Source organism: Callorhinchus milii, unplaced genomic scaffold (assembly GCF_018977255.1).
Source record: "Callorhinchus milii isolate IMCB2004 unplaced genomic scaffold, IMCB_Cmil_1.0 Scaffold6, whole genome shotgun sequence".
NCBI lineage: Eukaryota > Metazoa > Chordata > Chondrichthyes > Chimaeriformes > Callorhinchidae > Callorhinchus > Callorhinchus milii.
The window spans coordinates 29,407,028-29,432,004 of NW_024704747.1; the positions used below are offsets into that span (position 1 = coordinate 29,407,028).

A 24,977-nucleotide genomic window follows, 5' to 3' on the forward strand; every position below is an offset into this window, starting at 1 on the left:
CACGATTAAATATTAAAAAGACTCCCATTTTAAAATTAAATGGCTTAGTCTAAAAGGTCAAAGCAATAGTCTCCCAGCTTATTCAGTTTGTTCAGTGCAGTACAGAAGTGGTGTCCAGTAATGTAGTTGGTCACTTGAACAGTCAGTTGATGTATGAAATAACAGGCTTTGTATATTGCAAACAAGTTCACTCTGGTTGAAATAATAATAATAATCCTTGCATTGGATATAACGCCTTATCACGTTGATGTCAAAGCGCTTCACAGAATATACTGTTAAAGTGAATTGACTGTACATTTTGTGGGTGAAACGCGACAGCCAATTGTACACAGAAGTGTCCCACAAACAGTGGCCAAATCATTATTATAATATTTATAACAATATAAATATAATATTATAACAAACTGTGATTAAATAGTTGTACTTTTTTTAAAAAAAATCTTTTTTTGAAGGTATTATTACTCCCGGAAAAGGATCAGCCAATCGACTAACAACCGGGTTCCAACTTACTGCAAGATAAACAGAAGTGTGTGGACTAAAGAAATTTGGCTTAGGTTACCCTTCCCGGGAATTGAACCCAGTGATTTGTGAGGCAAACGCTGAAACTACTGATGCCTATACAACAACAACAACAAGATTCCATTTATAGAGCGCTTTTCACGTCGGGAGGACGTCCCAAGACGCTGGACAGTTGGGTCAGGACCCGAGCATTGAGGGAAAATGGTCAGGGTGAGGGGAGGGAAGGGAGGGAGCGAGGATGGGGGAGATGGTCAGGGGGAAGGGAGGGGGCGAGGAGGGGGTGGAGAGTCGAGAGGGGAGCTGAAGGCTGAAGGTACAGTCAAAGAGAAAGGTCTTGAGACCGGCCTTGAAGGAGGAAAGGGAGGAAGCGGCGAAGGCACTGGGGATGGAGTTCCAGAGCCTCGGGGCTGAGAGGCTGAAGGCCACCGATGGTGGGGCGGTTGGGGCGGGGGATGTGGAGCAGACCGGAGCCAGAGGGACGGAGGGTACGGGCGGGTAAGTAGGGGGATAGTAGGTCAGAGAGGTAGGAGGAAGCGAGGCCATGAATGGCCTTGTAGGTGAGGATGAGGATTTGTAACAAAGTTAGAAATTTACAAGTTATAGGGAAATAGTTATTTAATGCTAATGTGACCTTAACGGCAAATCCCATCACAGTTACACATTGATTGAGTTTCTGACTTTTAGCTTTCTCGTGGAGTATGCAGGGATGGGTAAAAAGAAACGCAGCATATAATCTGCTACGCATGAGGGTGCGTACGAGATAGGAATCCAGAAAAACTTGGCATCCCAGCCAGCGCTGTAACGACTCCGTGGATACTTGGCTGTGAGTGCATGTTCCATGCACTTCGTGACTTTGGAGAGATCAGAATCACACAGGTACCACATTGAGAACCGTTGCACTTTAACATCTGTAACAAAGAGCAAATCATTTAGCACATGTCCTGGACATGCATCAAGTTAAAATATTTTGTCTCAAAGACATTGTTTAAAGTCAAAACCACTTGATAGTAAGTCATGTATATTCTGTGAAGCGCTTTGAAACGTCTGATGACGTGATAAGCGGCTTTATCAAATGCAAGAATTATTATTGTTATTTACTTAAGAGCTAAGGAAACATAACACAAGTATTACACTTTTATATTTTTTTTCGGTTTTCACATAAATATTGAAGGTTGGCACAAGCACATGTAAATGTGAAGATTTAGTCACTGCTTCAAATTTAACATCCTATAGATTTGTGAAAAATTCTTAAACTTAATCCCAATTCTAAGATTGTGGATCCAAGCCCCAAACTTTGATCTCTCATCAAGTGAGCTATTGAATAAACGGACTTACAATTTTTAAAGTATTTCAATCCATAATATTCCTTGACCTCAGGGGCAAGCCTTTCCCAGAGCCGTAGAAGATCTTTCTCAATCATGTCTAAATTCGTAACTCCGGTCTTAAAGAAGCCTGGCTCAATAATGCTGACTTTCATTCCAAAATGTTGCATATCTCTCCTAGACACAAACAAAGTTTTATTTTGGGCGCAGTTCAATTTAGTTGAATTCCGCCCTGCTGAAAGTGTTAGTGAATACAATGCTCATCAACAGCAACTTGCATTTGCCCAGCGCCCTTCACGCAGGGCAGCGCTTGACAATGGCAGAGTCTGACACCGAGAGGGATGTGACCGTACGCCTGATCAAAAAGGCAGGGCTTTAGGTGGGATTTGAAACTAGGGAGGGAGGGGGCGAGGCGGAGGGATTGAGCGAGAGAGTTCCAGAGTTTCGGGGTGCAGTGGCTGAAGACACGGCCACTGATGGTGGAGCAGACGGGATGAGGGACCAACAGGGAGGCCGGAGCCAGCCGAGCGGAGGCAGCGGGGGTGGAGAGTGGAGGGGTTAGCAGATCGGAGAGGTAGGGAGGGAGGGGCCAGGGCATGAAGTGATTTGCAAACGAGTGAGAGGATCCTGAAATCGACCAGGACAGCAGCATTTATGGAAACCGGTGTTGATAGCACCTGACCTTAAACTGTCCGAGAAAGATTCCACACCGCATTTCGATAAACAATAGCCACCGCCAGCAAACGAAATGCGTCCCATTACACTGGCAACATTCACAATCCTCCCCTTGGCCTCTTTGATCAGAGGCAGCAAATGCAGAGTCACGTCAATAAGGCCGAGTAGATTCACATCCAAAACGTGGTGAAAATCTTCCAGTGTCAGCCATTCTGTGGGTCCTATCGGAGTTGCTCTCCCAGCATTGTTCACCAAACCCCACAAGCCTGCGGCACAGGAGAAATGTGAAAGGATGATAATATTTCTTATTGTTATTATTGTGATGTGAAAGGACGATTTGCAGTTTCTCTCTGGAGAAACTCATTACTAGTGATACAGGAGTTCACGAAAGTCAATTGTACAATTTCCAATGTTTTATTAGGTGATAAGAAAATAGCTAACAACGGAACATCTCACAGACTAAATGATCAACACAAACCATTGTGTAAAATGGAAGAGACCAAATAGATTAGGAACCTGAAAGCCATAGACAGTTGGGGGAGATGCTTCTCAGAATCTAGTGCTCTTTCATGAATGGAATAAACCTGGTATTTTGTATATATTTTGTGGTTGAAAATAATCCTTGCATTATCAAATGCAAGGATTATTGTGATGTAATATGAAAGTATGCAATATGTATACAAATGCACAATATACATTTTAGGCCATGTACGTTGTATAAACCTCAGGACTTGACACAGCCAATAAGCTGGAGTCGAGGGAGGTTAATCTTTTAATCTTCCTGATACAACATTATGCTGCTAATAATAATTAAGATAATGTTTACGTCAGGACTGTGATAAGAGCTTCTTAAATGCAGAATAATTTCTACACGTCACTTTAAACAGAGATTCTCCCAATCCACAAATGTGCGGGCTTGATAACAAATATTCGGGGAGGAAAATAATTGTCTCAAACTAGCAACTAAAGGAATAAAGTTTGTAATCTGTGCATCTCTCTTTTACCTTGATTTCCAACTAATATTTGGATGAACTCCACTGTTTTCTTAATGCTCTCTTGGTTGGTGACATTAAGCAGGACTGCCTTTAGTCGGGAAGAAGAATTTGCTTGGATTTCCTCTGTCCCTTTGTGTGTTAAACAAGCAGCAATGACGTGAAAGCCTTGTTTGTCCAGTTGGTTTGCCAGCATGTTCCCAAAGCCAGTGTCACATCCAGTGATCAAGACATATTTCTCGTGGATAGCTTGGATTTTCAGCCGATCTCGAACTAACCAGCACAAGGAGAAGACCGAGAAGATTCCCAGAATCGATATCAAAAATGGAGCCGTATGAAAAGGCTAAAATAACAACAACATATGACGTTTACACAGTGTCTTTCACGTCAGGAGGACATCCCAAGGCACTGGACAGTCAGCAATTTGGATCCGAGCTGGGGGTTGGGATCAGGAGGGGTGGAGGGCAGGGAGCGTAAGGAGTAGGAGGGTGACTGAAGGCGTAGTCGAAGAGGAGGGTCTTGAGATGGGCCTTGAAGTAAGCGAGGCAAAGGGACTGTGGGTTGGAGTTAAAAAGAGAGACTGAAGGCCTGACTTGCTGATGTTGGGGCGGGCCAGCCTTCTGAACGATGGGAGCGGACAGGTTGAGATGGCAATACATACGTGAGCTAGTGTTGTCTGAGCCTTCAAAAGGCTATTTGTTTCAGAGAGCTGTTAGCAATAGGGTGATTCATTTTAAATCTTTGAATTGTACCATTTGAGATCACAAAGATGTTGTACTTCATTATTATTACAATAATAATACAATAATAATCCTTGCATTTGATGCAGCACCTTATCACATCTTCGAAATGTCTCAAAGCACTTAACAGAATATTCTGCAAAGTGAATTGACTGTATATTTTGTGGGCGAAACGCGGCAGCCAATTGCGCACAACAGCGTCCCACAAACGTTGTGGATTGAGTGACCAAATTATTTTTTTTTAAGGGATTATTACCCCTAGAAAAGAGATTCACCAATCGACTAACAACCGTGTTCCTACTTACTTTTGGGTAACCAGAGGAGTGTGGAGTAAGGAAACTTGCCCAATGTTTCGCTCTGCCCAGGAATTGAATCCGGGTCCTCTCACTTGTGGAGTGAGTGTTCTAACCACTGAGCTACAGGATTTCTGTTTTGAAGCAAGAGGTACTTACATTATTGAAGATAAGTATTTTGTTTCCTTCTTCCATTGAGCAGGGGATGAACACACAGTGATGTGATGAACGTTAGTAAATTGTCAGACTGCGTGCGACCTGCTAGATCAGGGTCTACTGTCTAGTAGCACAAATATGCCTAAGGTTTTAAGGACTTGAGCTGCTTATACAAATCTAAGATGTGTGTCAATCATTCCCTGACAATGTTTTTCTGGTGTTTCTTCTCACTTCTACAGATGCTTCACGAAGAACCAGTGATGTAATGTTTAATTTCTTCGGTTTGTTACCTACATTTTACATACAAGTGGATTATAAAATGGATTGTGTACAGGTTAGTTTAGTGGCACCTCAATAGAGAGTAGGATTATTTGTAGATTTACAATAGGTTAGTAAACAATTACCGCTTAAGGTAGACTTTGTCAAAGAGTTGCTAAATATAGAAGAAAAACAATGTCAAATGCTATGTTTATACTTTACCAAAGTTACTTATGGAAAGTGATGATTAAAGGAAAATTAGGTGGAACTGGTGAATTTGACAAAATAGGAAGGAAATTCTGGAGACTGCAGCTATACTTCTATATTAATATCATTAATATTCCTCCATTATATGCCACAGAAAGGGAGAAGGTAAAAGTTATACTGCAGGTTGTTAGAATGTGGTATGTCTTACAATAAAAAGACTATGATATTTGTGGAGTCTTGTAGCTTAGTGGTTAGTGCATTCGCCTTGCACGCAAGATGACCTGGGTTTGATTCCAACAATAATTTCCCATTGCGGATGCTCTTAAGCATGGTGAAGGATTTCCTCATTTGTGTTAATCTCTCGCTGACAAAAAAAATCTCAGGTCCTTATTGTCAAGTTATTACAATATTTTCAACTGGACTGATTTGCAGCTTCGGAAGTGCTATCAGTCATTGCTATTTCATTTTTGCTGACTATTGTACTGCACAGCATTGTACTGCATATATTTGTTTGCTTTGCACTGATTTGTCCAACTGACCCAGACCCAAGCCCAAAATGAAAGAATGACACTATGAAACTGCAACATTACTTTTGAATATTTTAATTGAAGCCTGCAGTACAAATATGCATATGTTGTGATGTGTTCCAACACCGTCCACCCCTGTGTAAGCACTTCCCTTTGATAAACTCTCTGAGACCCCATCTGGAGTGAAGGATACTATATAAATCCAAATTGTTGTTGTGTACATGTTCTGTTAGGTTCTCTTCTGTTAGGTTCTCTGATCACTGGAGGCAGCCCTAGTAAGATGGTTGCATAGCCAACTGATGGGCCATTATCTATGACTGTATCCCTGTCTGGAGTTGATTGAGTGTCTAACTTTGTGATCACTGTAATTAGTAGCCCCCAATGCCAACACCTATTGTTATTATTCACGGCTCTGCAATGGGACACAACCTCCAATAACATGAGAGATTTACCCACAAAATACACAGTCAAGTCGCTTTACAGTCTATTCTGTGAAGTGCTTTGAGATATGTAGAAGATATGAAAAGCGTTATATCAAATGCAAGGATTATTATTATTATGTTATTATAACCCTGGTAGTTTTAGGTGGAGAATGCACATGTGTAGACAACAAGATTACAAGATTACATTGTATAGCACCTTTCATGTTGGGAGGACGTCCCAAGATACTGGACACAGTACATTTCAGACCCGAGCTGGGGTTGGGGGGGAGGGGAAGGGGGGTGACCAATGGCATGGTTGAAAAGGAGGGTCTTGAGGCAGGACTTGAAGGAGGCTAAGGAGGGGGTGAGGCGGAGTGACTGGGGGATGGAATTCCAGAGGTTGGGGGCAGAGTGGCTGAAGGCTCTCCCACCAATGGTGGGGCGGGTGGGTCGGGGCACGTGGAGCAGACCAGAGCCGGCTGAGCGGAGGGAACGGGCGGAGTGGTAGGGGGTTAGGAGGTCGCAGAAGACACTATATTAAATGCAAAGATTATTATTATTATAATATAATGTTTACCCCATAGAATCATAGCATTTTAAAATCATAGCGACTATACTGGATACTGAAAGAGCTTTCCACTTAGTGCCGCTCCTATTCAGTTCAAGCAATAATAATTAATTCTCGTATATCCCCTGTCCCCTAGGCCTTTTCCTCGTCACAGACACATTCCTATCTGCTCACCAATAAAATTGTTTCATTACATACGAGGTTGTTAAGATCCAAGATCCTCATCCTCACCTACAAGGCCATTCACAGCCTTGCACCCTCCTACATCTCCAATCTACTATCCCCCTACTTACCTGCCCGTACCCTCCGTTCCTCTGGCTCCGTCTGCTCCACATCCCCCGCCCCAACCGCCCGACCATCGGTGGCCTTCAGCCTCTCAGCCCCGAGGCTCTGGAACTCCATTCCCCAGTGCCTTCGCCGCTTCCTCCCTTTCCTCCTTCAAGGCCGGTCTCAAGACGTTTCTCTTCAACCGTGCCTTCAGCCTTCAGCTCCCCTCTCGACTCTCTACCCCCTCCTCGCCCCCTCCCTTCCCTCCCCTCACCCTGACCATTTCCCCCCTCTTCGCTCCCTCCCTTCCCTCCCCTCACCCTGACCATTTCCCCCCTGCTTGGGTCCCGACGTGAAAGGCGCTCTATAAATGCAACCTTGTTGTTGTTAACATAAGATTGTTAAACCACACTCTTTGCTGGCTTGACTTTGGCTAAACGGAATACAAAGTCAGCAAAGACGGTTGGCATGTAAGAGAGAGGAATCCAGAAATACTTTGCATTCAGTCCAGCAGAGTAGCGAGTGCGTGGATGAACAGCAGTCAGAGCATGCTCCATACACCACACCACCTTCATCAGATCCGGGTCGATCAAGGTCCGAGCAGTTTTCATAAATACTTGCATGCCTGTGGTACAATATAGGAAATGTACAAATTATAAAGCAAATTCTCAGTGTCTTCCAACCTTACATCTCTTCATTGCAAGTGTAAACGGCTCCCCCTCTATGGATGAATATAACCCTCAGCCCCAACAACATAGGAATTGGTGCATCTTCTCAAGCGTTTGAGCATTTTTGTCAATACCTATGCCTGAAACTTTCAAATGCAGCAGATATTTATTTTGCACATCTTGAAAAGAAATAATTTGACACAAGATCGATTGCTTTGCTGGGTACTCTGCTCTCGAAGTCCACTCCAGGAAAGTTGCCTAACGTTTCACCCCGACCTGCCCAGAAATCAAACCCAGGTCCTCTCACTTGCGAGACAAATGCTCTAATCACTACACCACAGGACTCTACAATTATGACTATTAGAAGGTGCCCAAGTGTTTTTATCAATTTATTTTTTTAGGGCTTGATTCAGCAGGAGTTTGACTGTGTGGCATTCTTTCAGTAAAATAAGATATTTAAAATTATAGAAGGAGCTCTTTCCTACATCAGAGTTCAGTACTGATCAAGAAATCAACCAGAATAAAATAACAATCCCTACATTGGATCTATCATCCTTCACAATGTAATGACATAAATAACAATTCATATTAGGGGACTTATTCGCCAGGATGTTGGGAGAAACATCCTTTTCTTTTCAAACAGCACCCTGGGACCTTGAGCATAATAATAATAATAATAATAATCCTTGCATTTCATGTCTTTTAGACGTCTCAAAGCGCTTCACAAAATATACTGTAAAGGAATTGACTGTATATTTGTGGGCGAAACGCAGCAGCCAATTGCACTCAGCAGCGTCCCACAAACAGTCGTAGATTGAAGTGACCAATTTTATTATTATCATGCGTGTGGAGTAAGGAAAATTGCCCAAGGTTTTGCCCTGCCAGGAATCCAACCAGGGTCTCTTACTTGCAAGGCAAGTGCTCTAACCGCTATCTACAGTGGTTATTTTAACTATCTACAGGACACCACAACAGGCAGACAGGACGTCAGCTTAATATCTAATCCGAAGATCAACAATTCCAGAAATTCAGCCTTGCAGGTTCATTGTCAGGAATGTCAGTCCAGATTTAACAATGTAGGTTCAACATCTTGGACTTTGGAGGTTTGAACCAACAAACAAACACTTACTTTTTTCTACGAAATCATCACCGTAGTCTTCCTTTACTTCTGGTGACAACTTTTCCCAGAGTTTATTTGTGTTCTGCAACACCAAATCGAACCTGGTGATACGTGTTTTGAAGAAGCTCGGCTCAACACAAAGCACCTTCACTCCAAAGTCATGCATGTCCCTCCTGAAAATAATTTAATTATACGTTATTTTCTCACAGTGTTGTACAGATTTTTAACTATTTACACTGCTCTTCTGTTCATGAGTGTTTGTTTTTCTCTGAAGTTTATTGTTCTTATTTCCATTGCCGTTGATTACACATAAAGCTTACAGTATATTGAGTTACAAACTGACTGATCCATACAGCTAAATCTTACCCAGCCATTGAGCTATTTAGCCACAAGAATATGTGATCAGTGAGGCAAGTTGGTGGGTGTGGGACAGTATTATTCCAAGTAAAATCTCACCTCGACTTCACCGATAAAATCCCTTTCGATCTTTTGATCTCAGCAGTTCTTAAAAAGAACTGGCTTCCCAATTAAGAATGAATTGAAGAATCACCCACCATGGATTATAATTAAGAAATTTGAATGTTGTGAAAAATTATGGATCCTTATTAAAAACCACATTCAAAAGGTACAATACAAATCTTAACATTATTGCCAAATGGAGTCCTGTAGCTCAGTGGTTAGAACACTTGCTTCGCAAGTGAGGGGACCTGGGTTCGAGATACAAGACTAAACACTGCAGTATCCTGTCTAGGCCTTACGACATCAATAGACTGACATTAAAAACCGAGATGAACAGATTTAGTGGAAGCTCAGATTCCAAATGAAAAGTATTAGGGCAAAGCTTATTTAGTAGACAAATTTAGAAAACTGGTAGAAGATAGGTAACTTACCTGAGACTGTCATTGAACGCTTCTACACCATATTTGGAGATGCAATAGGCGCCGCCAATAATACTCAATCTGCCAAAGATGCTTGCTATGTTCACGACTCTCCCTCGTGCCTTCTTTATCAATGGCAGCACACTCAACGTGACCTCAATAACGCCAATCAGGTTGACGGCCAGTATTTCTTTATAGTCTTCTATGGTTAACCAGTCACTTGGAGCAGACGGAAAGCTGATCCCTGCATTGTTCACAAGACCCCAGAGGCCTACAGTATGTTTTTTAAATAAAATCTACATGTTAATATGTAGCTTCATTCAGAAAACTGTGGAGTGGATGTGAATATGCAGTGAAAGGCAACACAACCGAGATCTATACCAGTATTGTACATGCTCCTAATTAGAAATCAAGCTAAGCCCTTAGCTAACACTCTACCAATGACCTCCTCTGTGCTGTAAACTTTCTTTAATTCTAAACTAGTGAACATAACATAACAATAGCTTTTGTATTGATACAACGCCTTATCATGTCTTTGAGACGTCTCAAAGCGCTTCAGAGAACATACTGTAAAGTGAATTGACTGTATATTTTGTGGGCGGGACAGCGATCAATGACAGTCAATGGCCGAGTTACCTTTCTCTTTAACCTCAGATTTGACGATCTCCGCAGCCTTGTTGATGCTTTCGCTATTGGTGACGTCAAGCTGCAGAATTTTGAGCCTGGGTGAGGTGCTGGTCTTCAGATCTTCGGCCCCATTCTGAGTGTAACAGGCGGCTAACACGTAGAATCCCAGTTCATCCAACCGCTGAGCCAGCCGGTGGCCAAAGCCAGAGTCACAGCCGGTGATGTATACATGTTTGTCATTCACACTGTTTAGGCGTTTGCTGTCTCTGTGCCTGTAGTACAGCACACCGAGAAACAACAAAACAGCGACCACATATACCAGCATTTCAAAACTGGGAAGAAACGCAATGGAAGAAATGTTTCTCAATAACAGCCGCAAACTTTAGTTCGACACCACTTTTACTCACAAAGTGTACACCTATATTATTATTATTATTGTTAATAATAATCCTTGCATTTGATATAGCTGGGCAGAGGAAAACCAAAGGCAGGTTTCCTTACTCCACACACACGCCTGTTTACCTAGCAGTAAGTAGGAACCAACTTGTTAGACGATTGGTGGATTGCTTTTCTAGGGGTAATAATCCCTCCAAAAAAACCCAATAATTTGATCACTTAATCCACGACTGTTTGTGGGACACTGCTGTGCACAATTGGTTTCGCGTTTCACCAATAAAATATACAGTCACTGCACTTTACAGTATATCCTGTGAAGCTCTTTGAGACGTCTCGAAGATGTAATAAAGCACCATATCAAATGCAAATAGTTATTGTTTTTATAGCGCCTTATCATATCGATTAGATGTGATGAGGCACTATAATCTTAAAGGACTTCACAGAATATACTGTAAAGCGAATTGACTGTATATTTTGTGGGCAACATATTCAAAGTAACATGGAATTTCAAGGATTAGTTCTCAACCAACTTGTACAAAGATTTAATAGTTTTACACATTGCAGTCAGTGAAATCCAACTAGCCTGGACCCGTCATACCATTTGTCTTAAAGTTTAAAACCTGGCAGAAAATGGTAATATTCTTACATTTAATTTTCTTCAGCTTTCTTTTTTTCCATAATGCTTAAAAAGAACTTTGGAACTCACTCTGCTATGAACACTGTTACCCACTGTGAAGGGTTTCTGTCCCCAAAACAAAATTTGGCAAATTAACTGAAGTCTACACACCTCTCAGCTGGAACTCTTCACACAATGGACCGTCTCCCCCACCAACCGCTGCTTAATGCTTCAAGAAAGTTCACTTCAACCCGGTCTTCTCTGTGACGTAAGAGCCAGTGAAATGTATAGTCTATTTACTCTCCGGTCCACTAGTCGCTAGATTTTAACATATATCTGGAAACTGAATAACCAGTGAAATGAAAGTATTGCACCTTCAATTACTGCAGCCAATGGGTTTGTGCAAACACACAGATTCAGGGACATGACAGAATGTATTCCATTTTACTGCTGCAGGAACCAGTCACAGTTAAGAGGGAGGGATATCAGAACCCCCAGAGTAATTTTAATTCAATTTCTGATACTGTCACCCTACTGGTAATCAGCTACACACAATAGTATCACAGACTTTGCAATATTTATTGAAAGGTGTTCGAGTGTAGCACAGGGTGAAGGCAAAATGGACATCCATAGAAAATACAGTTTCAATCAATCTTTCAAGTTTCACTTTAACCTCTCACACAGGAAGTACACCACATTCCTGATTTTGACGTATTGCTGAGTACTTTATTGCAAGGGTGCAAATCTACTTCCATCTGGTGGTTGAAATGCATCATCCACCTTTTTTAAAACAAAAACAGAAGTCGTTGGGAATATTCAGCAGGTCAGGCAGCATCTATGGAGAAAGGAAAGTGAGTCAACGTTTCAGGTCCACGACCCTTCGTCAGAATTCATCTTGTTAGCTGGCTGGGTGTCTGACTCAAGTAGAAACCCATCACCACGCTTAAGAATGTCCGAACCAGACTGAGAGTTCCACATGTGTATGTCACCTACACATAGACATTTTCTTGTACCTGCAATAAATTGTTCATTTTTCTCCCTGGAGGGACGCACCCTGCTCACCTAATTCCAGAAGGTATTTGGCACATGTTGGCAGGAGTCAAGGCATGCAGAGCCCAGAATAATAAATGTGTGTTGTTGAAGTACTGCTCGAGTCTAACCAGCTAAATGTACATAGCTTGTATTGTGAGCACTGTCAGGCAAGCTTCCCTCTGTATTAGGGAAGTGTTGTCATCTTTCTATCTTGTCAATTCGTTTCATTATTTTATTGTAAACGCCTCCTGGGCTTTAGGGAATAGAACTCTACACACTTTGTTTGCCTAAAAAATACACCATCACTTCATTTTACAGTAAATTCTGTGGAGTGAGTTTCAATGTGGAGAAGTTTCAATGTGGAGAAATGAAGGGTAATGCATTTTGGTAGAAAGAATGAGGGGCAATATAGGCGGTAATACAATCTTAAGGGGGGTGAAGGAACAGAGAGACCTGGGGGGGCAGGTAAATGAATCCTTGAAGGTGGCAGGACAGGTAGATAAGGCTGTAAAAAGGGCATATGGGATACTGGGCTTTATAAATAGGGGCATAGAGTACAAGAGTCAGGAGGTTATGATTAACCCATATAAACACTGGTTGGGCCTCAGTTAGAATACTGCGCCCAGTTCTGGGCACCGCACTGTAGGAAGGATGTTAAGGCATTGGAAAGGGCGCAGAGGAGATTTACGAGGATGGTACCAGGAATGAGGGACTGTGATTATGAGGAGAGGCTGGAGAGGCCGGGATTATCCTCATTGGAGCAGAGAAGGTTACGAGGAGACCTAATAGAGGTCTTCAAAATCATGAGGGATTTGATGGGTTAGAAAGGGAAAAACTGTTCCCACTGGTGGGAGTGTCGGTGACTCGAGGTCACAGATTCAAAATAGTCTCTAAAAGAAGCCGAGGGGAGGGGAGAAGAAATGTTTTCACGCATCGCCTGAAAGGGCGGTCGAGGCTGATTCGATAACTTCTTTCAAAAACGCGGTGGACGGGTATTTGAGGAGGACGGGTTTGCAGGTTATGGGAAAGGGCCGGGAGTGGGACTGACATTAATTGCTCTATTCAAAGAGCCGCACAGACTCGATGGGCCGAATGGCCTCTTTTTGTGCTGTACGATTCTATGATTCTATGAGTGCTTTGAGACATCTTCCTGATGTGAAGAGTGCCATAGATTATTATTATTATTTCACTGTAACTATTCTTTCAGTGAGTACTTTACACTTATATGGGGTGGTTTAGATTTAGTTTTGTACTTGTTCCTAGTGCCAGACACCAGATGTCACCAAAGTCTGATTTAATGTGGTAAAAATGGCTAAGTAGCGGTTAAGCTTGTCTCTTCTTCTGTGCTTTCCTTATTGTTTTCACCACCTTTCTAACATACAACAATAATACACTACCCTTTCTATCACCTCTCAGATTACTACTGATAGTCAGAGACATGTTAAGCATGTTAAACATGTCCTGTCATGTTAAGCAAATTTAAGCCAAGTCTCAAAGCGAAACTATAAGAAGTGTGGAACAGTACAGCTTACTCCATGTGTGCAAACATTAAACGAATCACGTTTTAATAACGGTTTGTAATAACAATAATAATAATCCTTGCATTTGATATAGCGCTTTATCCTGTCATTGAGACGGCGCAAAGCGTTTTTCAGAATACAACAACAAAATTACATTTGCATACAGTTTTTCACGTCAGGAGGATGTCCCAAGGCAATGAGACATTACAGAATATCACAAGAATATACCGTAAAGTGTACTGACTGTGTTTTTGTGGGTGAAAGCAATGGAATAATACAATATTTACACTACAAGTAAACAAAATGTATAAATTGGCTAAAACATTACTAAGGCAACGCTGTACCAGCTTAACCTAATGAACAATAAACATTAGAAGGGTTATTTTGGATGGAATGAAGCACTCGCTAATAAATATAAATGATGTAGATTAAAAATAATTTAGGATGGTAAAATGCCAGATTGTCGGTGAATAATTAATTAAAGTCACTGATTCACAGGTCATTGAACTGTGCTGAACTGTTGAATGACCGAGTTCACATTGGGTACAGTTGTTTGCCAATAGCAATAATACTTTATTTTCCAATTCATCCCTGGATGGATAGTATTAGAATTTAACTCCAGGATACATTTTCCTTTAAACCTAGATGAGAGTGATATGTGTAGTAAAAATGAACCGAAATGTTTGACAGAACCTTAATTATTATGTTATTAAAGAAACTGCAAACACTATATTATTACATTATTGAACAAATTATAAAACAAAACTGACATTAGAACACATGGCAAGGAGTCTACAATATCAGAGGCAATAGCAATAGCCTCGGATATTGGTGAGAGTTGAGACAGACACAAATAACTCAGAAAATTAATAAAATAAATAAATAATCTGGTCACTCGATCCAAAACTGTTTGTGGGACGCTGCTGTGTGCAATTGACAGTTGGGTTTCGCCCACGAAACACACAGTCAATTCACTTTACAGTATATTCTGTGAAGCGCTTTGAGGCATCTCGAAGGCGTGATAAGGTATTATCTCAAATGTCAAGGATTATTATAGGATTATTATTATAGCAGTGTGCACAGACAGGTAGAGATTCTTAATAATTTACAAGTACAATGTTCAGCACTTAATGAGGAATGACTCAGACAAAAAAAAATTAGCAGGTGTGGGAAGTCTGTAGGTAAACTGATGCATTATGCGAATATGCAATATTTAGCAGGTGTGGAGGTCAGTCTGAAGCAGATATGATATTGTGGATGAGAGGGACTCCCTGACTAACTGACTGCTCAATGATATTACCCAATGACTAACTGAAAACCCGGGAAAGAAGAAGTACAAAACCCTAATGATGAAAAGCACACAATGAGAGGAAACAGGATAATAATAATACAATGCCCTTGTTCTCCAGGTACACACCTAAGTAAATGTCACACAGCAATTTCCTGGTGTGGAGGTTAAGCATGATTAAAGGGAGAGGTTCGAATTGTTCAGTGTTTGTCATCTTGTGATCAGCATCACAAGGAATCTTTGGATTATTACACTGTGGCACAACTGAGACTTTGCCCCTCTGAGGAAAGAGGAACAGTTTCTGACACAACACAGCCTAAGTTGCTGTGGTGGTTTAGCTTACATTGTGTGCAATGTTTGTGGCCATGTTGAACAGACTCCGCTCCTAGCAATAGCAGTCAAGACTGTATTAATAATAAGAATAATCCTTGCATTTGATATAGCGCCCTATCATGTCCTTGAGACGTCTCAAAGCGCTTCACAGGATACACTGTAAAGTGAATTGACTGTGTATTTTGTGAGTGAAATGCAGCAGCCAATTGCACACAACAGCGTCCCACAAACAGTCGTGGATTGAGTGACCAAATTATTATTTTTTATGATTATTAATTTTTTGAAGGGTTGAGCTACGGGGTGAAATGAGCAGATTAACAGTCTCTTGTTTGAATATGTAATGGCAGTGTACTAATTTAAGCCCTTTATTTACGCCCTTTATATTATGTTTGTTCTGTGAGTATTCAAAATATTATTTTAGGTGGTGGGTTGATTCTATGAAACATGTTGTTAACTCCGAGGTTGCTCAATGTGTTGAATACTGGGAGTATCAAAGTGCCAAACTGAAACGCGTGTGGGGTAAATCCACCCAGCATGTCCAACCTGTAAAACTGCACATGGCTGTCAATCTCTCAATGTACTGAAAGAAAATCAAGAGCCACCTTGAAACTCAAAGACAATCTCAGACCCCCAGAAACCAGGACTGTTGTGTCTGTCTTCCACATGGGATCACATCTAAAATATACATAATAATAACACTAATTCTTGCAGTTGATGTAGCTCCTTATCGCATCTTCGAGACGTCTCAAAGAGCTTGACAGAATATACTGTGAAGTGAATTGACTGTATATTTTGTGGGTGAAACGCGGCAGCCAATTGCGCGCAGCAGCGTTCCCACAAACAGCCGTGGATTGAGTGATCAAATTTTTTTTCGCATCCAAAAACAATTCAATTCTAATTCTCAACTACCTACCTCAATTGTTTGTTCAGCAGTCAAGGTGAAAAAAAAAGGTCAAAACTAATGACAAATCTCAGAATGCGAAAGATTCTTCTTTTGATAAAGTAATGAATTTAATATAGTGCATTTAATATAGTGACTTTCATGTCAGGAGGACATTACAAAGGAGTTTCACAAGATCTACTCTAATGTGTAGTGACTGTGTATTTTGTGGGCAAAATCCAGTATTATTGCTTCACTTACATGTGCAAGAACTGTTGTTTGTCTTGTGCAATAACTGAATGGAATGAGTAATAGGCTAATGAGAAGTTGCAATGCATGATGAATTAAATACGTGCACTGAATGTTCAGACTTCAAGGAATGGGAGTAATAATAATTGTATGATTTGTAAATGTGACACATCGGTGATTAATGAGCTGCATCAAAGGTGACTCAGAGTTTCATATAAAAACTCAGAGTCTTTGATACGTCTCAAAGCAGAATATACCGTAAAGTATTTTGTGTGCGAAACATACATGTTCAAAATGCAGCAGAAAATGTGTACTGGTCAAACTGCGGAGAAAGGCAATGCTGTGGATATTGAACCTTTTCGGTTGACCAACAAAATAAATGTTTCTTGTTTGAATATTTCTTGATTTTATGGCATAAATGGCCAATTCTTTAGCAATGTTTAACCTAGGTCCTGTCTGCCTGTTCAGGTGGATGTGAAAGATGCCACGACACTGTTTGAAAAGAGGAGGGAGTGTCTCTTGGTGTTATGGCCCCAGGATAAGATTAATTATTCACTTCATGACATTGAAGTGCTCCTCATGTTACGTGCAAATTGACTGTCGTGTTTACCTACAAAAATACAGTCACTGCACTTCACAGTGTATCACGTGAAGTACATTGGGACGTTGTCCTGATGTGAAAGATGCTTTATCAAATGCAAGTATAGTATAAATCTGTCAACAGTATACTTCATAACAGGATAATGAATTACAAACCACCTAGAATGTTAGCAGTTCAGGAGATATCTACTTCCCCGACGGAAATTCGATAAAAATATACGTTGTTCACAACATTTCACCAGGACATTTATTGAGGTGCAGTAACAAGTTGACTAATTGGCACATACTTCATCAGGGAAACAAGTTAGGAATGACAAACAACAACAACAACAAATGACACTTACACAGAGCTTTTCACGTCGGGAGGACGTCGCAAAGCGCTGGACAATCAGGGGTTTCGACCCGAGCCAGGGGTTGGGATTTGGAGGGAATGGAGGGTAGGGTTTGGAGGGTGACCAAACACGCGGTTGAAGAGGAGAGTCTTGAAACAGGTCTTGAAGGAGGCAAGATATAGCAGAAAAATAGATTCAGATGAATTGTCTGTCTGTTTGTAGTTTATTCTTAAACATAAAAAAGATTCCTTCAATTCTTAGCCCAAAATGCAATCTGCAAGAGTCAGCACAGTTTAATTTCATTTTCCTTTAACCAATGTTTAACTGAATCCAGGAAAGCCTTTGTATATGGTAACATGAATTCAAACAACATTGCAGGGCTGTGCCCAAATCCAAATGTTCATCCAGCACTGAAATCCCAGCTCACTTATCTTGTTTACTCATGGTGTTTCTTCTCTTGCTAGATAGCGTTTGGATCGACTATCTTTACTGTATCCTTGGTTAACAGATAGTCTGCTACAAATGTCGGTAAGTATGTCAAAGGGATCCACAGTAGCTTGGCATCAATGCCGACACTATATCGAGTCCGTGGATATTTAGCTGTTAGAGCGTGCTGCATACACCACACAACCAGGGACAGGTCTGTGTTCAACAATCGTTTCACTGCTTCATCCTTTTTATCATCCACTGTGAATGTCATAAGAGAAGTGTTGGAGAGAGATTGTAACAACATACAACGCTGACTGTTTAAGTTGCAGAGATCCCTTCTTTTGGTCTGTAAAACCCTGTATATTTTTTTTTGCTGAGCCGGGTGTCTGACACATGCAGAAACCCATCACCGTATTTAAAAGCCAAACCAAGCTGAGAATTCCAGGCCTCCCACCTGCATCCTGCATGGAAATCCCAGAGATAGATTGTTGGAATTGAAAACTCTCGCTCTCTCCCTCTCTCTCCCTGGAGGGATGCATCCTGCTTACTTAATTCTGGAAAGTATTAAGCACAGGTTGACGAGAGCCAAGTCTTGGGGGGAGCCCAGAGTGTGGGTGGGTTGGGGTAACTGCTGGAGTCTAACCAGCTAAATCCACAAAGCTCGCTACGTAAAACCCAATGGACATTTAGCAATGGAAACAGCAAACGAGAGGCATCTGAAATTTGGCCTTAGGCAAATAACTAAAGTAAATGTTACAGAATAAAATTATTTAATTGCTGTTTTCCTCTGCCTCTAACACATTGCGTTAATTACATCGTCTACAGACAATTCTGAGAAAAGTTTGATACGCAATAGAAACAGTGATTTAACTTTTCATGCTTTTCATTTTCTGTAGATGATAAATAATTGTGGGATAAACTGCACATAAGTAATTATTGTTAATGACATCAACCCTCCACCCAGCCCTAAACAAAAAATTATAGGACCACGATTTTATCTTAACTGGTTTATAAGAGTGCCTTTAACCAGCCCATGGTTTTTACTTGGATGTCCATTTATCCTCAACGGATTTATCCTTGGATAAAAAAACTATAAATAAACTTATAAATAAATTGATAAACTGCTGTGCGCAATTGGCTACCGTGTTTCGCCCACAAAATATACAGTCAATTCACTTTACAGTATATTCCGTTAAGCGCTTTGATAAGTCTCAAAGACATAATGAGGCACTATATGAAATGCAAGGATTATTATCATCATATTTCTTACTTTGTTTTAAATAATCCTCTCCGTACTGTTTTTGCACCTCAGAAGGTAAGCTGTCCCACATGGCTCTCCTTTCCGCCCGGTGTTTACTGCAATCAGTCAGCTTGGTTTCGAATACTCCGGGTTCAATGCAAGAAACATTGATTCCAAAACTTCTCATGTCACGCCTGTGTATAGACCAGATTTTGTTCGCAGTTTAAATAAAACAGGGAAGACATGGCTCCCTAATGACCTTGTCGGTAAAAAGCCACCTTAATAACGTAAGAAGACGAAGGTCCATCTAGTTCATCTTCCACCATCCTGGCAGTCGCTTGACAGGTTGTGTCCCAACTATATACTGTATAACCGAGATATTATTTTCTAGCAGAAATCTATCTAATTTGTTCTTGAAACAAACATAATTTTCTGCTTCCACCGTCTGTCTCCCGAGGGAGCCTGTTCCATACGTTTACTACTCGCTCACTGAAGTAGTGTTTCGCAGATGTGTTCTGAATTTACCCAACCAGCCACATAGATCAGAAAGACACAAGAGTGTTGACTTAGTCATGGCAAAAGTTTGGGCTCTAAACATGACCTCAACATTACTGGGTGGAGAGAAATAAGTGAGTCCTCAAATTGTTATCTAGTTAAGATAGGAGCAAGCTGCTGAATCGAGGGAGTGGATGGGTTGATATGGGGTTGACAGGTTGAGTCACTGCCTTTGGGAGAGGCCATCAGTTGGAGTGGGTGGTTCTGGTTTAAAACCACACCATCCTTTTCATGGGAATGAAACCATTAACTAACTAATTAATTAATTAATTAACTAATGTTCTCACGATACGCTGAAAAATAATGGCTAGTTATAACAATTTCTGCTCTGGTGATTTTGTAATGATTTTGGAATCCTAGAATCTAAACGTATGAACCAAAAATATATAGAGCAATAGCTGTAATAGCAGAGAACCTGGGAAGCATTATCTCCAGGATAGGAATGTTTCAACCGCAAAAATAAAGAGTTCTTCCAACTATCGAGAAGCCATTTTCTTTTCATAATGCTATATCAGATTATTATTATTATGATCCTCACCTTAAGCTGTCATTGAATGCTTCCATTCCAAACTTCGATGGATAGTATCCTCCACCTCCCAAGGCCAAACGGCCAAGTACACTGCTTATGTTCACCACTCTTCCTCTGGCTTTTTTTATCAGAGGGAGCGATTTTAATGTCACTTCAATACTTCCGAGTAAATTAACTTCAATTGGAGTCCGGAAATGTTCGATTTTCAACCAGTCTGTAGGACAGAGGATTCCTGATATTCCTGAGTTGTTTATTAGACCCCAGAGACCTGCAGGAACAACATGGAACAATTACAGAGACAACTCGTAAGTTATACTTTGGATAACTTTTGAGTTTTAAAGGAATATTATTAATACAATATAATACAATACAAAATTACATTTGTAAAGCACCTTTCGCATCCAGAGGATGTCCCAAAGCGCTGGACAGTCAGGGATTTGGACCCGAGCTGGGGGTTGGGATCAGGAGGGATGGAGAGGAAGGTAGGGGTAGGAGGGTGACTGAAGGTGCGGTCGAAGAGAGGAGTCTTGAGATAGGCCTTGAAGGAGGCCAGGGACGGAGCAGAGCTTATTCCAACATCAAAATGCCATTAGAGTAGGTATAATATGATTTTGTTGACTATGCTGAGCTGGAGAGTGCTATCATTGGCTTTGGTATCTCCAGTGAGATTGGGGAACTTTGATTAAGACTCAACTCCTCAACGTTGAGTCAGCTTTTAGTTACACTATGATCGGTGCAAAGATGTGGAGGGGAAATAGCAATAGGTTCAGCAAGAATGCTCCAATGAGCAAACAAGTTGTCAACATTCATGTCCTCCTGCACATGTATAGGGGGGCAACTTGGGCAGGTTAGGAAGGATGACTGCCAGCCACCAGTCACTGACTTTGGAAAATGCAAGCAATAAAAATGCCTAAAACGCTCTGTCTGTTACCCATGTCTCTCACTTCCCCTATCGCACTTACCTCTGTCTCCCACTGCACTTCGGATCTGCTCAGTTGCATTCTCGATGCTGTTTGAATTAGTGACATCCAGCTTCACGGTTTTCAGTCTTTCTGAGGTCTCTTTCTTCAGCTCTTGAGAACCGCTCTCAGTCAGACAACCAGCAAATACACGGAATCCATGTCGGTCAAGTGTCTTTGCAGCGAGGTAGCCAAAGCCAGTGTCACAGCCCGTGATGAACACGTACTTGTCTGAGACTCTTTCGATCATAAGCTTATCTCGCATCCACCAGCACAGATACCAGATTAACAAAATGCCCCCAATATACACAAACATTCTCCAATGGCTTTGTAGTGGATGCAGCTAAACTGAGAAGAAAGAGAAGAGAAAGCCTCAAAACCAGGAATAATGTCAGCAACATAATAATAACAATAATAATAACATAATAATAACAATAATCCTTGCATTTGATATAGCGTCTTATCACGTCTTCAAAGCGCTTCACATACTATACTGCAAAGCGGCTGTTTATTTTGTGGGTAAAATGCGGCAGTCACTTGAGCACAGCAGTGTCCCACAAACAGTCGTGGATTGAGTGACAAATTATCATATCCAGGTCCTCTCGCTTGCGAGGCGAGTGCTCTAACCAATACACTACAGGACTCCACATACAAAATAACAAGATTTTGCTATAATATTGTTGTCCAATCGTATTTGGATTCTTTCATCCTGTTTGTAATTTTAGGCTTCAGATTTCATATAAATTTACAGGAATTACTGGTATTTGGATGACTGTAGTTACTTACCACATTACCAGTTTGGTGAGGAGCTTTATGGATGACAATAAACTAAGCTGTGGTCTGTTGCCTGGACAACACATAGACTAGACATTGAAGTGTAAGAATCTATGTATCTGAATTTAATACTGTAAGCGCTTTGAGACATCTCAAAGACATGATGAGGCGTTATATCAAATGTAAGGGTTATTGTCATCTATCCAGCATAACCTGATACCATCCATCATATTTTGAAATATATAATTTAAGTAAAACAGTTCAGTCCCTACACTTAATTTATGAGCGGTTTTTATTTCAAAACATGAAAGAAAATGTATAGAACAAGTCTTTTCAACTCATAAAGCTCAGTTTTTCTGAGGTTTTTGTTATTGTAAACATTACCTGGCTTTAACAATGTCTTGAGAACCAGGTGAATGTATGTCTGTCAAATATCTTCAAACCCTGAAGGTAACTGAACACAAATGGGAGTCAGTGACTGGAAACAACAATTTATAATAATTAAGCAAGGAGCAAAAGGAGAAAATTAGGAGAGAGAGAGTCAGATGTCAGGATGGTGGGTGTGGGGATCGAGACAGAATCCATGTGAGCTTTCCACAGGGATCTTGACAGATATCTAAATAGGAATAACTTTATGGGAATGGAGAAAGGGCGAGTAAATGGGACTGAATAGATATCTCTTTCTAAGAGTCATCACAGACGTGATGGGCCAATGGCCTTCTCTGTGCTGTAACTTTCTCGGGTTCTATAATAATAATAATCATAATAATTATAATAATCCTTGCATTTGATACAGTGCCTCATCATGTCTTCGGGATATCTAAAAGCGCTTCACAGAATATACTGTAAAGTAAATTGACTGTATATAATTTTGGGGCGAAAAGCGGCAGCCAATTACACACAGCAGCGTCCCACAAACAGTCGCGGATTGAGTGGCCAAAAAAAGTTACTTTTTTTAATCATTATTTATTTATTTACTTATTTTGTGGAGTCCTGTAACTTAATGATTAGAGCACTGGCCTGGTGAGTGAGAGGACCCGAGTTCAATTCCTTGGCAGGGCAAAACATTGGTTTCCTTACTCGACACACTGTTTACCGAGCAGTAAATCAGAACCTGGTTGTTAGTCGATAGACAGATCGCTTTTCTGGGGGTAAAAGTTCCCTCAAATAAAAAGCACAATAATAATTTGGTCACTCAATCCTCGACGGTTTGTGGGACACTGTTGTGCGCAATTGGCTGCCGCGTTCGCCCACAAATATACAGTCAGTTCACTTTACAGTGTGTTCTGTGAAGCGCTTTGGGACGTCCTCCCGACGTGAAAAGCGCTATATCAAATGCAAGGATTATTATTATTATTATTATAGTCAATTCACTTATGTGGAGTCCTGTAACTCAGTGGTTAGAGCACTCGCTTTGCAACCGAGAGACCTGGGTTCGATTCCTGGCAGGTGAAACCTTGGGCAAGTTTCCTTACTCCACACGCCTGATAGTAATCCCTCAAGAACAAAAACAATAATAAATTGGTCACTCAATCCACGACTGTTTGTGGGACATTGCTGTGTGCAATTGGCTGCCGCGTTTCGCCCACAAATATACAGTCAATCCACTTTACAGTGTATCCTGTGAAGAGCTTTGAGACGTCTAGAAGACGTGAAAAGAGCTGTGTCAAATGCGAGGATTATTATTATTATTATTATTTCTGAATACAGTACTGGCCTAAAGAAAATGACAAGAAAAATGCCAGCATCAAGGTTTGTCTGTGTAATTCCCAGGTCAGTGAGTGTTGGTCCCCAGTTCAATGACTGACAGAGCAGTGACACTGACTATCCCCAGATAGGACTGATTGATTGACTGACTGGCTGGGGAGTCAGCAATAAGATGAGCCCTGAGCAAACAGACTCTCTCACAGACCCACCGCGCTCTCCTTAACGTGCAGCTAGTTTATAGAATCTGCTCGTAAAACAGATAGTGGTTTGCAATGTTTCAAGTCACCCCCTCTGCGTTACAGTCTGACTTTCAGATTGTACGATAGTTATAACACCCTCAGCCTGACAGCATATCACAGTAATCACCTCTGTTATAGAACAAAAGGTTGGCAGGTCAGTAACCAGCAAACCAGCACCTGACTTACCTACAGACCCACACTCTCTCTGGGGCTCCGTCAAGGCAATGGGTTCAGTTCAGTCTGTTTACGGGAGCTTGATTTTGCTGCTCTTTATATAATCCCGACTACATTGCTCATAACTATCTGATTACTGGGAGTGGATTTCCGCCAACTAAACTCGCTTGGGCAGGTTTAGCACTCTGGGAGGTTTTCTACTCTAAACGTATTGCTGCTCTGTCTACATAGGACCTTATGCAATAGATATATAATGAGGTGCAAAGTTGAAAACAAATATAAATATAAATCTATTTATATCCAATTTGGAAATCAAATATCTAATCAATGTATATTGATAGTTTCACCCACAAGAGTACACAGTCAATAATTATTCACTGTACACTATATTCTGTGAAGCGCTTGGAGGCGTCTAAATGATGTGATAACAACAACAACATGATTGCATTTATAGAGCGCCTTTCGCGTCGGGAGGACGTCCCAAGGCGCTGGACAGTTGCGTCAGGACCCGAGCCTTGGGGGGAAATGGTCAGGGTGAGGGGAGGGAAGGGAGGGAGCGAGGAGGGGGAAGAAAACTTGCCCAACGTTTTGTCTTGCCCGGGAATCGAATCCAAGTCCATTCGCTCGTGAGGCGAGTGCTCTAACCCCTGAGCTACAGGACTTCACAAGCTGTAAGGTAGATGTACACGCTGCCAGGTTGTGATCTCTCTGTCTCTCTGTGGGAGGTACAGTACTAAATAGAAGCCAGCTGCTCCTGCCTGGGAGAGTAATCCTCTCCCGCACCCCACTCTTGCCTGACTCCATTGGCTCCCTATCCTTCAGAGGATCCATTTCAAGATCCTGGTCCTCACATACAAAGCCCTACGTGGCCTCGCCCCACCCTACC

The 24,977-nt window shown here is 41.3% G+C and overlaps 3 protein-coding genes across 5 annotated transcripts; all 3 read right to left on the reverse strand.

Moving 5' to 3' along the window:
• Positions 1 to 1,119: 1,119 nt before the first annotated feature.
• Positions 1,120 to 5,110, reverse strand: LOC103176390 (retinol dehydrogenase 7). The gene is made up of 5 exons (XM_007889885.2): positions 4,701 to 5,110; positions 3,521 to 3,851; positions 2,524 to 2,782; positions 1,855 to 2,018; positions 1,120 to 1,427 (listed from the first exon to the last, which is right to left on the reverse strand). The coding sequence occupies exons 1-5, from the start codon at positions 4,734 to 4,736 to the stop codon at positions 1,174 to 1,176; spliced, it is 1,044 nt and encodes a 347-aa protein (XP_007888076.1). The 5' UTR covers positions 4,737 to 5,110; the 3' UTR covers positions 1,120 to 1,173.
• A 2,178-nt stretch (positions 5,111 to 7,288) lies between these two features.
• On the reverse strand, positions 7,289 to 11,786 carry LOC103176389 (retinol dehydrogenase 7). Its single transcript, XM_007889884.2, has 5 exons — positions 11,423 to 11,786; positions 10,249 to 10,571; positions 9,625 to 9,883; positions 8,744 to 8,907; positions 7,289 to 7,571 (listed from the first exon to the last, which is right to left on the reverse strand). The coding sequence occupies exons 2-5, from the start codon at positions 10,562 to 10,564 to the stop codon at positions 7,348 to 7,350; spliced, it is 963 nt and encodes a 320-aa protein (XP_007888075.1). The 5' UTR covers positions 10,565 to 10,571; positions 11,423 to 11,786; the 3' UTR covers positions 7,289 to 7,347.
• A 5,154-nt stretch (positions 11,787 to 16,940) lies between these two features.
• LOC103176388 (dehydrogenase/reductase SDR family member 9) lies at positions 16,941 to 24,185 on the reverse strand. 3 transcript variants are annotated; one of them, XM_007889882.2, is made up of 6 exons: positions 24,104 to 24,176; positions 22,356 to 22,425; positions 21,201 to 21,540; positions 20,248 to 20,506; positions 19,185 to 19,348; positions 16,941 to 18,172 (listed from the first exon to the last, which is right to left on the reverse strand). In XM_007889882.2, exons 3-6 carry the CDS (start codon positions 21,511 to 21,513, stop codon positions 17,946 to 17,948), a joined length of 963 nt encoding a protein of 320 aa, XP_007888073.1. In that variant the 5' UTR covers positions 21,514 to 21,540; positions 22,356 to 22,425; positions 24,104 to 24,176; the 3' UTR covers positions 16,941 to 17,945. The 3 variants fall into 3 exon arrangements, with proteins under 3 accessions (XP_007888073.1, XP_007888072.1, XP_007888071.1); XM_007889881.2 differs by having other exon boundaries at positions 21,201 to 21,545; XM_007889880.2 differs by lacking the exon at positions 22,356 to 22,425 and having other exon boundaries at positions 21,201 to 21,545; positions 24,104 to 24,185.
• Positions 24,186 to 24,977: the final 792 nt, after the last annotated feature.

Coding starts and splice junctions, on each gene's coding strand:
- LOC103176390 (XM_007889885.2), bottom strand. CDS start 4,736: ATGGAAGAAGGAAACAAAATACTTATCTTCAATAAT. Junction 2,783..3,520: donor AATATTAGTTGGAAATCAAG/GTAAAAGAGAGA, acceptor CCTGTGCCGCAG/GCTTGTGGGGTTTGGTGAAC. Junction 1,428..1,854: donor ATTGAAATACTTTAAAAATT/GTAAGTCCGTTT, acceptor TCTTTGTTACAG/ATGTTAAAGTGCAACGGTTC.
- LOC103176389 (XM_007889884.2), bottom strand. CDS start 10,564: ATGCTGGTATATGTGGTCGCTGTTTTGTTGTTTCTCGGTGTGCTGTAC. Junction 8,908..9,624: donor GCGTTCAATGACAGTCTCAG/GTAAGTTACCTA, acceptor AATTATTTTCAG/GAGGGACATGCATGACTTTG. Junction 7,572..8,743: donor TGATGATTTCGTAGAAAAAA/GTAAGTGTTTGT, acceptor ATTGTACCACAG/GCATGCAAGTATTTATGAAA.
- LOC103176388 (XM_007889880.2), bottom strand. CDS start 21,513: ATGTTTGTGTATATTGGGGGCATTTTGTTAATCTGGTATCTGTGCTGG. Junction 20,507..21,200: donor AAGTGCAGTGGGAGACAGAG/GTAAGTGCGATA, acceptor TTGTTCCTGCAG/GTCTCTGGGGTCTAATAAAC. Junction 19,349..20,247: donor GCATTCAATGACAGCTTAAG/GTGAGGATCATA, acceptor GTCTATACACAG/GCGTGACATGAGAAGTTTTG.